This window comes from Nyctereutes procyonoides, unplaced genomic scaffold (genome assembly GCF_905146905.1).
Source record: "Nyctereutes procyonoides isolate TBG_1078 unplaced genomic scaffold, NYPRO_anot_genome, whole genome shotgun sequence".
Classification (NCBI taxonomy): domain Eukaryota; kingdom Metazoa; phylum Chordata; class Mammalia; order Carnivora; family Canidae; genus Nyctereutes; species Nyctereutes procyonoides.
This window is the reverse complement of record NW_026575025.1, coordinates 7,764,183-7,777,098: the sequence shown is the minus strand read 5'-3', so window position 1 is coordinate 7,777,098 and position 12,916 is coordinate 7,764,183. Positions and strand designations below refer to the sequence as shown.

At 50.2% G+C, this 12,916-nt stretch overlaps 1 protein-coding gene across 2 annotated transcripts; it reads right to left on the bottom strand.

The window, feature by feature from the left end:
* Positions 1-218: 218 nt before the first annotated feature.
* On the bottom strand, positions 219-9,171 carry LTO1 (LTO1 maturation factor of ABCE1). 2 transcript variants are annotated; one of them, XM_055315057.1, is made up of 6 exons: positions 8,976-9,160; positions 7,552-7,657; positions 5,187-5,257; positions 2,111-2,228; positions 1,736-1,848; positions 219-1,244 (listed from the first exon to the last, which is right to left on the bottom strand). In XM_055315057.1, exons 1-5 carry the CDS (start codon positions 9,023-9,025, stop codon positions 1,780-1,782), a joined length of 414 nt encoding a protein of 137 aa, XP_055171032.1. In that variant the 5' UTR covers positions 9,026-9,160; the 3' UTR covers positions 219-1,244; positions 1,736-1,779. The 2 variants fall into 2 exon arrangements, with proteins under 2 accessions (XP_055171032.1, XP_055171033.1); XM_055315058.1 differs by lacking the exons at positions 219-1,244; positions 1,736-1,848 and adding an exon at positions 3,373-3,492 and having other exon boundaries at positions 2,106-2,228; positions 8,976-9,171.
* Positions 9,172-12,916: the final 3,745 nt, after the last annotated feature.

Here is a 12,916-nt window from a genome sequence, read left to right as displayed (position 1 = left end):
TGGTCCCAAATAGCCTTCTGCTTTAAAATGTGCCATTTAGGGCAGCCCGGGTGACTCAGTGGTTTAGCGCTGCCTTCAATTCAGGGCCTGATCCTGGAGACCCCGGATTCAAGTCCCACATTAGGCACCCTGCATGAAGCCTGCTTCTCCCTCTGCCTGCCTCTCTCTCTGTGTGTCTCTCATGAATAAATAAAATCTTTAAAAACTAAAAAGATAAATAAAATAAAACGTGCCATTTATTTTTCTCCCCACTTGTAAAAGCAATACATTATCAGAACAGAGAACTTAGAAAACATAACAATCCACCAAGGAAAACAGCAACAGGAGCCCCACCCCCACCCCATCTGTCCCACCAGGCACTGCCTGCTGGTCTCCGCGGCCACAGGATCCACCTGGGAGGCAGGTGCACAAGCTCTCGGGGGACGAGGACCGTGCGCAGGGATGAAGCCCACATCTTGTCCTACACCAGCTGAAGCCACATCATTCCTCAGTGCACCAGCCAGGGCAACCAGATGAGAGGGAAGCAAACACCCCGCCTGGTTCCGGCGGGGCCCCCAGCCGCCTCTCAGGACCACGGGATGGCTCAGCACAGCAGCAATCGCTAAGACGTTCCACAATGATTTTCAAAACTGGAACAGTTTTGAACAGTTACCCCTTGCGTCGTCTCATGTGTGACTCTCAGAGACATGGCCTCGGACCTGCCGGGCGTGCTAGGGGGGAGGGGGTGAGCAGAGGGACGCTGGACAACCAGGAGAAGCCCCTGCCCCACCAATCCACACCTCCCCATGGAGACAGGGGCCTGCTCAGTGCGGCCAGAGCACAAGAGAACTCATGTTGTAGGAAGAACGCAGTGTCCTCAACACAAGGCTCTGAAACTCTCTGCATGTAGAACAGCAGCCCAACATTTAGCCTTTAGCCTAAAATATTTGCTCCCTTAACCATTTTTAACGCTGCAAAGCCCCCACGCCCATCTGGAGACAGTGTGAGGAGCATGTCCTGGCTCCCTCTGAACCCCCTCTCAGCCAGATACCCACGTCTGTTGGCCGCAGTGGGCTCCCCACGGCTCTGAGAGCACAGCGGGGGCCCGTGCGCTCTGAGCTGAGAGCAGTGGCCCAACTCCGTGGCCGTGACTGCACATTTCAGAGGAGGCAGCACGAGACGGCGGTGACAGGCGGGTGCAGGAGACGAGTCCTTGCTCTGCTGCCGGTGCCCCTGGACCAGGCGGTCCCCGTCTGTTTCCTCATCTGTAAAGCGGGAACACTAGAGGGATTAAACAGAACAGGGGAAGCCCACCACCCAGCGCTGGCACGTCCTAAGGGTGAGTGAGTATCAGTCCCCGGCACATCTGCCTGTCAAGTCACATCAAGTCAACTGTGGTACTCTCAGTTTTCAAAAAACCATTCCTCAAAGTGCTGAGTCCAGGCTCGGGGGCAGGGCGATCCTATCCAGAGCCACCCCAGTCAGGAATGAGCCAGGCGGGCCCAGCTGGAGAGGGCCACCAGACCAGCGACTCTGGACCGGGAGTGAGTGGCCTCACGAGGGCTCCGGCAGGACGCACTCAGACTGCAGAGCAGAGGGCCCAACAAAGGCCAGGCCTGTGTGGAGGGACCGTTGTACAGGCAGCCCCCAGGGAGATGCAAGCCCTTTCACCGGCCACAGTGGAACCCTCCCCACAGAACAATGAATACCCCATCATTGTTTTGCCTTGAATCACATTTTTAAACACTTAACATACAGACATCTGTTCCTTGATGTTTCGTCTTTGTTCATCTGTCATCCTCAAAATGAAAGTCCAGAACCTTCTGTGCTAATTTTAAAGTCCGGCTGAACATTTAGTAATGAACAAAGCTGCAAACACAAAAGAAAAAAGATGTATTTTTTTTTTAACTCTTGTGTATTTCTACTCATAACGTACAACAAACCTTCTACCTGCCGCCAACCCCTGAAGAAGTTCTAACAAGTGTTCATTCTCTATACCGTCTTCCATTTTCTCACACAGAGACACAATGATGTGCTTCTGTGGACCACAAGCGACGTGAGCCCTCGGGGCTGCACGCGCTTACCTCTGAAAAAGGCACTCCTATCAAAGAGAAACATGCAATGAACAAACCTGTTTAAATTTCCCTCTAATTTTGTCTAAGTCCTCGTGAAGTTTATCATAAGTAGGATCATCGTAAGGGAACTTCTGAATCATTTCAATCAACGATTCTAAGGCCTTCATCTTTTTGCTGTAAAGCACAGAAATAAACACTTTTAGTCCTCAGTCGCAGTGGGCTCCTCTAACGTACAACTACGCTGATCAATAACTTGGAAGCAGTGGGCATGCTAAGCAGTCTGAGTTCAGAAGCTGGATGAGTAACTTTCTCATTTCACTCAATAATATTTATCTACCTAGCAACACGCTCTCGCCCACACTCCATGCTCAACATTCGGGTGCTATCAGGCTTACGGATATACCTGTATTCCAGCCAGAGAGCAAGCGACTGAAGCAACCCACAAGTCTGCCTAAGTCTCAGACGTGGGAACAGACCAAACCAGACAGGAGGAGAGTGCTGGGGCATGATCCAGCCTGTGCTGGGCCTGGAGTTTGCCAGAACCCAGAAACGTCACGCTCACAGCCTTGGGGAGTTCAGCGGCAGGTACACTAGCAAGCCTGTCCCTCCAAAGGGCAGGAACTGGTGTCTGGCATCTGCATCCAGTTCCCTCTCCTAGGAAGGCAAAGCTTTGCTGGGAGGCGAGGTGATTCCCGGGCACTCAGTTGTTTAACTTGTCCATAACATGCAGACTCAACAGCCACCTCGTGGCTTTTAGAAGAAGTAACCTCTGTAAAGCCCAAAACCTAGCACAGAATAGGTGCTCAGCAAGTCTTCTGTCTCCTTGCTTCCAATGGACCCTGGAGGCTGGGGCTCATACCAGGGGGTGGGCGAGACAGTGCAGATGTGCACATCTGGGAAATTCGTAGTGATTCCGACGCACACCCTCCCCCAGACCACACGGGATCACTGGAGTGTCAGAAGTATACTACAATTTGATTAGTGGGACTTCTACAGAACTTATCCTCAGGATGAATCAAAAGCAACCGACCTCTCCTAAGTACCTGGACATAATTGTTTTTAGGTACACGAGCAAGTCTGCCGACGACAAGTCACTTTACAAGAACTATGACGGCTACTGCTCTGAGACAATACAAAACTATAAAAGGTCAAAAGCAAGTAAATTACAGCCACCAAGCACTCGGTTTCCAGGGCGATGGAAGGTAGATGCCAACACGTGGGAACCGGCTGTATTCCAGCAGGGTGAGAATACACTCAAGTAGCAACTTATTCTTCTCTGGTCCGTGAAGCTACTCAGAACACACCCGGCCCCACACACCGTCAAAGTCAGTGCCCATCAGGAGGGTGTGACCTGCCCACAGCCGATCCAACAACACGGATGGCGCCAGAGCTCCAGACGCTGGCCAGACGCTGGTCCGCACGAGGCTCCACCAGGCTGCTGGGGGCAGAGGGAAGGGTAGGGGGCCACCTCAGAGTCCATCAGAAAGACACAGTCGTCAACGTAAAGCACCACCCTTTAGTCTGAGATAGTGCCTTCCGTGGTTTCTCTGGCAGTAAAAGCCCCTTATTTTACTGAATGATGGCAGAGATACCAGGGCTTTTCTCTTTTAACACTTTACTTGGGAACATAAAGAAGCAGAAGATCCTCTATCAGCCTTCTACCATTATTTAAAAATTGGGCTGACATAAATATTATAATGCAAAAAACTGTGCCACACAGCTCTAGGAGAAGGGCTTTCAGACTGTGTTTCCAGGAGCCCCTCAGAGGGTGCTGAGTGGGGGTGGCAGCGAGGCGTGCTAGCGGGCTTCCACCAGCCCAGGCCAACCCGCACGGGTCCTCCTCTGGGACAGACTGGGTAACAGCTTTAGGAAATCAGGGAGCCCCTGCTCAGGGCTGGTGTGAGACCCTCCATGCACAGTACGGCTCTCCTGCAGGAGCCGGCATGTGTCGGAGTAATGGAGAAGGGGGGAGTCTGAGGGGGAGCTCCAAGAACAGCCTCTACTCGTCCTCTGCTCGTCTTCTGATCATCCTCTCCTGGGAGGGGACCGGAGGGGAGAGCCAAGCTCAGCGTTGACTGCCACCCAGTGGCACCCCAAGTTGCCAAAAGCTATTCCCAAGGGTTCTCACAGTCCTCAGAGGACCATCCCCACTCCGGGCGCCCCTTGGCTCATGGACACAACTGGTCCACTGCCAGCTACTTGTGCCAATGGAGCGTCCCAGGGACTCGACGGAGGCAGGGTAGGTAATCTCAGCATCACCCACCATCAGTGATAAGCACCCTTGTGCTCACATTCAGATATGAGGTACCCAAATTCTAGAAAATCAAAATATTTCAAATAAGACGATGAGTCACTAGAACAGGGCAGGGCCACCTTCCCTGCTGTCATCCACTCTCCCCAAGCCCCTCTCAGGCCAGGCAAAGCCAAAAGACATCAAGACAAAGCAGAGCACCAGCCAAAGCGGATTCTGGGCTCCCAGGAGCGGCAGGACGGCCAGGCCACATGTGCCTTTGCTTCTGGGTTCGTTTCCGGGTTAAGAGTGAAGACAGATGTGCAACAGGGTCACAGGGGTTTCAGCAGGTAGCACATAGTGAGAACAGCTTAAAAACTACAAACAATCCAAAAATAGCTAGCCTTTACCCGGCACGTGCAAGAACCAGACACGTGTTAAACACGCTCACTGCCTCATCTCACTAGCAGATCTAGTCGGCTGCTGCAGTAAAAAAAACAGTGACAACAGAATCACAATTTCTGACCTTAGCCATAGCAAGACTACCATGCTGCGTTTATTAGAAGCTGTGGGGAAAGATGAATGGGAAGATATAATCCACGTCAACATTATTTTACTGGCAGGGGGTCTAAAATCCACCTGGTGCTGTGATGCCTGCAGGGAAAAGGCAGAGAACTCCAAGATTCTCGACAAGTAGTAACAACCCGTGTTCACCAAACACCAAAAATGAGCTCTGCGCTCCCTTTTCATGACTTCCTATAAACATAAAAACATTCCAGTTTGGTCTATTTTCTCCATGTAGCAGATGAGGAAACTGAGGCACAACTGCCCAAAGTCAGAATAAGCTATGGAGCCACACTTGTGCTCCACACACTAAAAAGGAAAGAAGTCTTCAACCTTACCTGTCTTTCTCAGTGGTACATGTGTGCAGGAGGCACCTCCAAGCGAAAGCAAAGCCCTGATAGCACCCAATCTGTGGATTTACAGAAAAGTGAAGAGTGAAATTAAGTGATGAGCTACACTCTAATTGTCAAGCTCTCAAAACTAAAGGTGGGTACGAAGGTCAGCAGTGCTTCTCATGCTGCGGTTCTGGAAGCACTTGATGGGCATCAGACCACGGACATTAGGTGGTCGAACCACAGGTGGGGTGGCGGCCTCCCAGAAGGTCCCACTGGCTCCCACCCCTGGGTGTACACGTCCTGTGTGGTCTCCTCTAACTGTAGCAGAGTGGCCTGTGTGGCCAGTAGAACACGGAGGAAAAGGCAGCGAATGGCTTCTGAATGTAGGCCTAGCGGCCGTCACTCCCACCTTGCTGTCTTTTTTTTTTTTCCACCTTGCTGTCTTAAAGCTGCTAGAGCAGCCCCAGCAGTGCCCTCATATAGTTGCGGGCCTGACTCCAGTACCATGCAGCCCAGAGCCACAAGCACCTAGTCCAGCTGCTCCTGGACTCTTGCTGCTCAGGATGTGTGTGAGATAATAAGTTTGTTGTCTGAGACCCCCCCAGTTTGCCGTGACTCGTTCTGCTGCAGCAGACATCTACCATGATCATGTCTGCCACAAGCTCTGCCAGGTAAACCCAGTCATCCACAGCTAGGGCCAATCGAGGGAGAAGGACAGGAGAGAAGACAACTGTGGATTTTAGAGGATTTCAATGGGAACGGAAATGCAACATTTTCATGTGACACAGGGTCAGGATTCAGGTGGCTAAAGACCCAGGGCAGCACCACGATATCCAGGGTAAGGGGAGGTGGCCGAGGATGGCTTCTGTCATTCCCTAGACTGTACTTCATTCTCTTTACACAGGCACACCTCAGAGATGCGGGTTCGGTTCCAGACCACCGCACCAGATGAACTATTTGATTTCCCAGCACATGTGAAAGTTTTGTTTACACCACAGTGTACTCTATCACAGGTGCAGTATGTCTAGAAAACAACGCACAGGGGGATCCCTGGGTGGCTCAGTGGTTTAGCGCCTGCCTTTGGCCCAGGGCGTGATTCTGGAGTCCCGGGATCAAGTCCCACATCAGGCTCCCTGCATGGAGCCTGCTTCTCCCTCTGCCGGTGTCTCTGCCTCTCTCTCTCTCTTCTCCCTCTGCCTGTGTCTCTGCCTCTCTCTCTCTCTCTCTCTGTGTCTCATGAATAAATAAAATATTAAAAAAAAAAAAAGAAAGAAAGAAAACAACGTACAGGGGCGCCTGGGTAGCTCAGTCAGTGAAGCATCTGCCTTCGGCTCAGGTTACAATCCCAGGGTCCTGGGATTGAGTCCCACACTGGGCTCCCTGCTCAGCAGGGAGTCTGCTTCTCCCTCTCCTTCCCTCTCCCTCTGCTGGTGCAAACAGGTGTGCACTTTCTCTCTCATAAAGTCTTTTAAAAAATGAACAAAATAAAAAAATAACAAGTCTAAACAAAATAATGTACATAACCTTAGATAAAAAATGCTTTATTGCTGGGATGCCTGGTGGCTCAGCGGTTGAGTGTCTCCCTTCAGTTCAGGGTGTGATCCCAGGGTCCTGGGATCGAGTCCTGCGTCGGGCTCCCTGCAGGGAGCCTGCTTCTCCCTCTGCCTGTGTGTCTACCTCTCTCTCTCCCTCCCTCATGAATAAATCAAATCCTAAAAAAATAAAAAAACTTTATTGCTAAAAAACGCTAGCCATCATCTGAGCTCTCAGTGAGTCTTAGTCACTAACTACAGACCACCGAAATGAATATAATAATGGAAAGGTCTGAAACAATGCAAAAATTACCAAAGTGTGACACAGAGACAAGAAATGACCAATGCTGCTAGAAAAATTATGCTGACAGGCCTGCCTGACACGGGGGTGCCACAGACCTTCTATCTGGAAAAATCACGGTATCTGTGGTGCACACTCGGCCAGGTGTGCTTGCACAGCAACATGCTCTGTTGGCCTGGACGAGGAACTCTGCTCCATCAGCATTCTTTAGTTCACTGCTGTTTACTTTTTTTATTTTTTACATTTTATTTATCCATTCATGATAGACATGGGGGGGGGGGAGCAAAAATAAAGGCAAAAGGAGAAGCAGGCTCCACGCAGGGAGCCCGATGTGGGACTCGATCCTGGGACTCCAGGATCACACCCTGGGCCAAAGGCAGGTGCTAAAATGCTGAGCCACCCAGGGATCCCCTCCACTGCTTTTTAAAGAGGCCTGCAGTTCTGGCTCTACCATACTGATCAGCACAGTAAATCATAAACTATAAGTGAAAAGGATTCACTTTTAAAAATCGGGGTGGGGGATCCCCCCCCTTACCTCAGATCCAATTTTGGCTCCATGTAACGTGCCATACTGTCTTCCTTCAATTATACCCAAACTGTTGCCTTCTTCATACCCTTCCTGATATCCTTCCCCATGAAACCTGTGACGGAGAAGCAAACTTGATCAAAGGAACAGGAGAAAGAGTGTTTATCCTGGAAAATAAAACTTTCTCTCCCCTATCACCCAGACTCAGCAAGACGAGACAGTGCAGTAGAAAGTGTTGAATTTCAGTCTGAAAAACGCAGGTCACAATTCCAGCTCTACCCCGCCTCCGCGGGCAGGTCACCCCACCTGCTGAAGCCGAATCTGCCTGTCCTACAACCTACAGCGAAGTGTGTGCGTGTGTGTGTGTGTGTGGGGGGGGTGATGGATCCCAAACCTGGTAAGATACCAGAAACACAGAGGAAAGTTTTAGAGACCCAAATTCAAGGGCCTCGCCCCCTACTGCTCAGTAAGTCTGGAGGAAGGCCCCGGAGTCTGCTTTCTGAAACCTCCTAGGTGCGTCTAGCCCGCGGCGAGGAGGCCGGCGAGGAGGCCGGCGAGGAGGCCGACGAGGAGGCCAGCGAGGAGGCCAGCGAGCCACAGGTCTGACCATGTCAGCCGCTTCTCAACGCTCTGCCATGCACCCGGGCTTTCCACTGCGAGGCACACTGGAAGGGAGCAGCGCCGCCGGCTGACACCGCACAGCAAGGCAGCGCTGCCTGGGATCCGGGAGGCCGCCACAGGGGAGGCGGCTCCACCTTCACCCGCAGTCGCCCCACGTAGACCAGTTTGCGGCGGCCCGTGAGGCAGCATATGCTTCCACCTACCGGCCGCACCACCGCGGGGAGCGGTCTTGCCCCTCGTCTGTAAAACCGGGTGAACAATAAGGTGTGATCCGCAAAGAGGGGCTGAAACAGTTCACCGGGACCCGACGCGGCCCGGCGAGGGCTTCACACCAAGCTCCGCACCAGTGTCAGCGGCTGATGGTTACGCGCTCGCTCTTTCCCTCCCGACGGACGTCGGCTGATGCCTCCGGGGGCCGGGCCCTGGAAGATGGCCACGACGCGGCTCGTGGGTCCCCACCGTCACGGCCCAGGGCGCCCGGGGGCTGCGGGGGCTGCGGGGGCTGCGGGGGGAGGCGGAGGCCGTCGGACGCCTTAGTCAGCGAGCCCGTGAATGCGGCCGTCGGTCCCACCGCGAGGGGCAAGGCCCGTCCCACCCAAGTCCGCGGCGTCGGCGTCCCCGGGGCCGGGCAGGCATCAGGCCGAGCAGATGCTCGGGGCCGCCCGCAGCGGGCGCAGCTGGGCACGGGGCGCGCGGAGCCAAGCGGGGGCCACAGCGTCGCGGCCCGGGGCGCCGGCGCCCCCACCCCACTCACCCGGCCGCGCTGCCCCCGCCGCCGAGGGCCCGGACGCCCGCCGGGCCCCGCCACCCACCTCTCGTCCGCCATCACGATGGCGTCGAACATGTCCTGACTCCCGGCCATGGCGGCTCCCGGCCCCGCCCGGCCCGGCCCGGCCCACGGGCTCCGCCGCCGCCGCCGCCGCCGCCCGGAGCTCCGGCTCACGCACCGCTCCTGCGGCGGCGAGGCCACTTCCGGGGGCGGCGGCGCGGGGCAGGCCGGGTAAGGACGGCTCGCGGGAGGGTCCAGCCGGCGCCGCGCCAGCCGGGACGCATGCGCGCCGGGAGGAGGGCTGGGGGGCGGGGCCGGCGACCTCCCGGCCAACCTTCGCTCACCACCCCGAAGAGAGGCTCAGGGTTCCAGGTGGGATGTGCAGGTGAGCGTCCAGGTGCAGCCTCCGCACGAGAGCCATGGAGGAAATCACGAAGGCAAAACCAACGTATTTTACTACGTGAAAATGCAGACTCGTGCATGCCCAAAGTGGTGATGATATTAAAAGCCGGGAACAGTCTGTCATAGATATCATAATTAAGGGAATAATGTGTCCGGCTTATAAAGAACTTACTGAAATGGATAAGCAATGCGTGCATCCCAACAGAGGCGAAGAGATGGGCCAAAGGCTTGAGTGCAGAATTCACCTACGGGGCGGACAGTGTGCAGAACGGGGTGTCGGCCCGTGACCTTGAGCCTCACCTCCAGGACTTGATGGTGTTGGCTGAGCGTGGTCCGCACTTGCACCCCGAGCACTCCAGCAGCCGCCAAAAATCATGCTTGAGGCCAAAGGAAGGTCATGAAAAATACTCCTGATGTTCTGGGAGGGGCGGGGGGGAGCCTACCTATTCTCAAATTCCAATTACATTAAATAATTATGCTTTTAAAAAGCATGTAAAGCACACCAAGATGTCCATAGGGACTAGATCTAGATTTTGGAATTACATTAATTTTTAAATGTCCTCTTTTATATTTCTTTCTGAGTAGTCCCATGTTTGGTAGTGAACTTAAGTAACTCATAGCACAGGAAAAGACCCTAAAACATTTTTTTTTCAGAAGGTGAAGTTAAATAGACTTTGTATATTTTGTTGGTTAAAGATCTTTTTGTTTTTAGGTGGGTTTTTTCCCCATCAGCAAATAAAATCACAAAATATTTGAGATGTAGGAAAATGGGCAAAGCAAGCAAGCAAGGAAGCAAGCAAATAAATCCACTTTCCCACTACTCCGGCCACCAATTAATTTTTGCTTAAAGATTAGGTATATTTATTTTTTAAAATATTTTTTAATGTTTTTTAAAGATTTTATTTATTTATTCACGAGAGACACAGAGAGAGGTAGAGGTATAGGCAGAGGGAGAAGCAGGCACTCCACAGGGAGCCTTATATGGGACTCGATCCCAGGACCCTGGGATCACACCCTGAGTGGAAGGCAGCTCCTCAACTGCTGAGTCACCCAGGTATCCCTATTTTATTTTATTTTCAAAAGATTTTATTTATTCATTCATGAGAAACACACAGAGAGAGACAGAGACATAGGCAGAGGGAGAAGCAGACTTCCTGCGGGAAAGTTGATGCAGGACTCAATCCCAGGACCCCAGGATCACAACCTGAGCCAAAGGCAGACACTCAACCACTGAGCCACCCAGGCACCCCAAAAGATTATTTATTTTCGAGAGAGAGCACAAGCCCATATTTGGGGGAGGGGGGGCAGAGGGAGAGAAAGAGAGAGTCCCAAGTAGATTTTGTGCTCACCATGGAGCTGCATGAGGGGCTCCATCCCAGGGCCCCCGACCCACAACGTAGGCTGAAACCAAGAGTCGGATGCTTAACTAATTGCATCACCCAAGCTTCCCCGCCCCACCACCACAAATTAATTTTTGCTAATTCTGTTACATTTTTTCCCTTTGAATTTTCACATTAAAATAATATATGTACAATTTTTTATCCTTACCCCCGCCTATTAATGAGTTAAAAAAAACACTTCATATTATATTACAAAAATGTCCCAAATAAGGGAATGGTTTTCGCATTATTACATATACAAAATAGATTTTTTTGAAAATAAACCTCAGTTGAAAGAAAATGCAACAAGCTATATCTTTTGGTATGGGGAAACAGTATGTGGTGGAGAAAGAGCCTGATACAGGATGAAACCCATGGATAGAAAGATGTATATAGAAAAATATGAGTCTTAATTTCAAACCTTAAATAACTGTGCAAAGCTTTGAAAGATTACATGTGCTACAGAAATCAACAGTATTGATTCAAACTATTGTTTTGAAAATAAAGCTTTGGAGAGGGCAGCCTGGGTGGCTCAGCAGTTTAGTGCTGTCTCCAGCCCAGGGCGAGATCCTGGAGTCCTGGGATCGAGTCACACATCAGGTTCCCTGCATGGAGCCTGCTTCTCCCTCTGCCTGTGTCTCTGCCTCTCTCTCTCTGTCTCTCTCTGTCTCTCTCATGAATAAATAAAATCTTTAAATAAAATAAATAAAATTTAAAAATAAAAGCTTTGGAGAGATCTTCCCCTCCATGTGTTCCATGGTTGTGTTCCTAAAATACTGCCTTGAACCCGGATTGTTTTAGCAGAGTAAGAGATTGGTTGCATTATCTTGGATTATCAATACTTGTTCACAACTTGCTTCATTTTCAAATAAGAACCAGACTTTAAAAGCAGGTACTCGAAGGTAGAAAAAGGCAATTTCAACATACAAATAAAATTTATCTCAGGGCAGCCCTGGTGGCTCAGCAGTTTAGCACAGCCTTCAGCCCAAGGCCTGATCTTGGAGACCCGGGATAGAGTCCCACGTCGGTCTCCCTGCATGGAGCCTGCTTCTCCCTCTGCCTGTGTCTCTGTCTCTGTCTCTCTCTCTCTGTCTCTCATGAATAAATAAATAAAATATTATTTTAAAAAAAGATTTTAAAAAATATTATTTCAAAATCCTCAAATAAGTTTCAAATTCACTGTTCTTTTTAGCAAATGAATTCATTAAAAAATAGGTAGAAAACCTCTGAATTAACATTTCCCCGTTATGTTAGTTTTTTGAGAAAACATGGTGATATTTGCTTGTTTAGAAATCTTAAGAACTGAAATCTCTACATTTAAATTGAACAGAATAAGAAATGAAATTTGTATAGGTACAATGAAAACTAAAAAGGTTTTCAAAGGTATAGAGCTTTCTAAGCTTCCATTTTTAGGATCTCTGAAGGCTGCCTTGATTATTCTATTGGCTTCAATACACTATTATTAAATATTTCATTTAATTTCTTAAGTTATTTATTTATTTACTTATTTATTTATTTGAGAGAGTGAGTAGAACGGAGGGAGAGAGAGAATCTGAAGGAGACTCCCTGCTGAGCACAGAGTTCAATGCGGGGCTTGATCCCAGGACTCTGGGATCATGACCTGAAGTCAGACGTTTAACCGACTGAGCCACCCAGGCACCCCTGAAATATTTAATTTAGAATAAAAGGTATAAAAGGGAAGGGGATGATATAATGAGCTCCTAGGAATATACCATATTAACAAATAGAATACACTTCAAAAAACTTATCTAAGTTCATTGGAAAGTATTTATTTACTGAAATTGCTTTTTTCTTTTTTAAATTTTACATGTATCTGCCACAAAATACTCAGCAGCCTGCAAAACTAACCAAACCAAATCTGAGCGTGTAGATCTATCCTGTTAACCTGGAATCACATCCATTTTATTAGCATCATTTGTTAGTGTCATTTGTTCCCATGGTGGTTAAAGAAGAAAGCTGCAGCCTTCTCAACTGGTTATGATATATGCTTAAAAATAGTCTGCAAGGGTAGGGGCCCTATCCTGTTGCAGATTAATTCTGTCCTTAGCTATAGAGCTGGAGTGCTCCTTTCTGGCTACTGGACTGATGAGATTGGTATCTCACCTGTAGGTGTTTCTGTGTTTGATTTTTCTTTTAATTGTGGAGCAGAGGCACGTGGGTGGCTCTGTGGTTGAGAGTCTGC

Bases quoted from the DNA above. Each gene is read 5' to 3' on its own strand.
- LTO1 (XM_055315057.1), bottom strand. From the start codon at position 9,025: ATGGCCGGGAGTCAGGACATGTTCGACGCCATCGTGATGGCGGACGAG. The intron at 5,258-7,551 runs GTAAGGGGGGGG...GTAAATCCACAG, and splicing joins GAGCCAAAATTGGATCTGAG to ATTGGGTGCTATCAGGGCTT. The intron at 2,229-5,186 runs GTAAGGTTGAAG...TGTGCTTTACAG, and splicing joins TGTACCACTGAGAAAGACAG to CAAAAAGATGAAGGCCTTAG.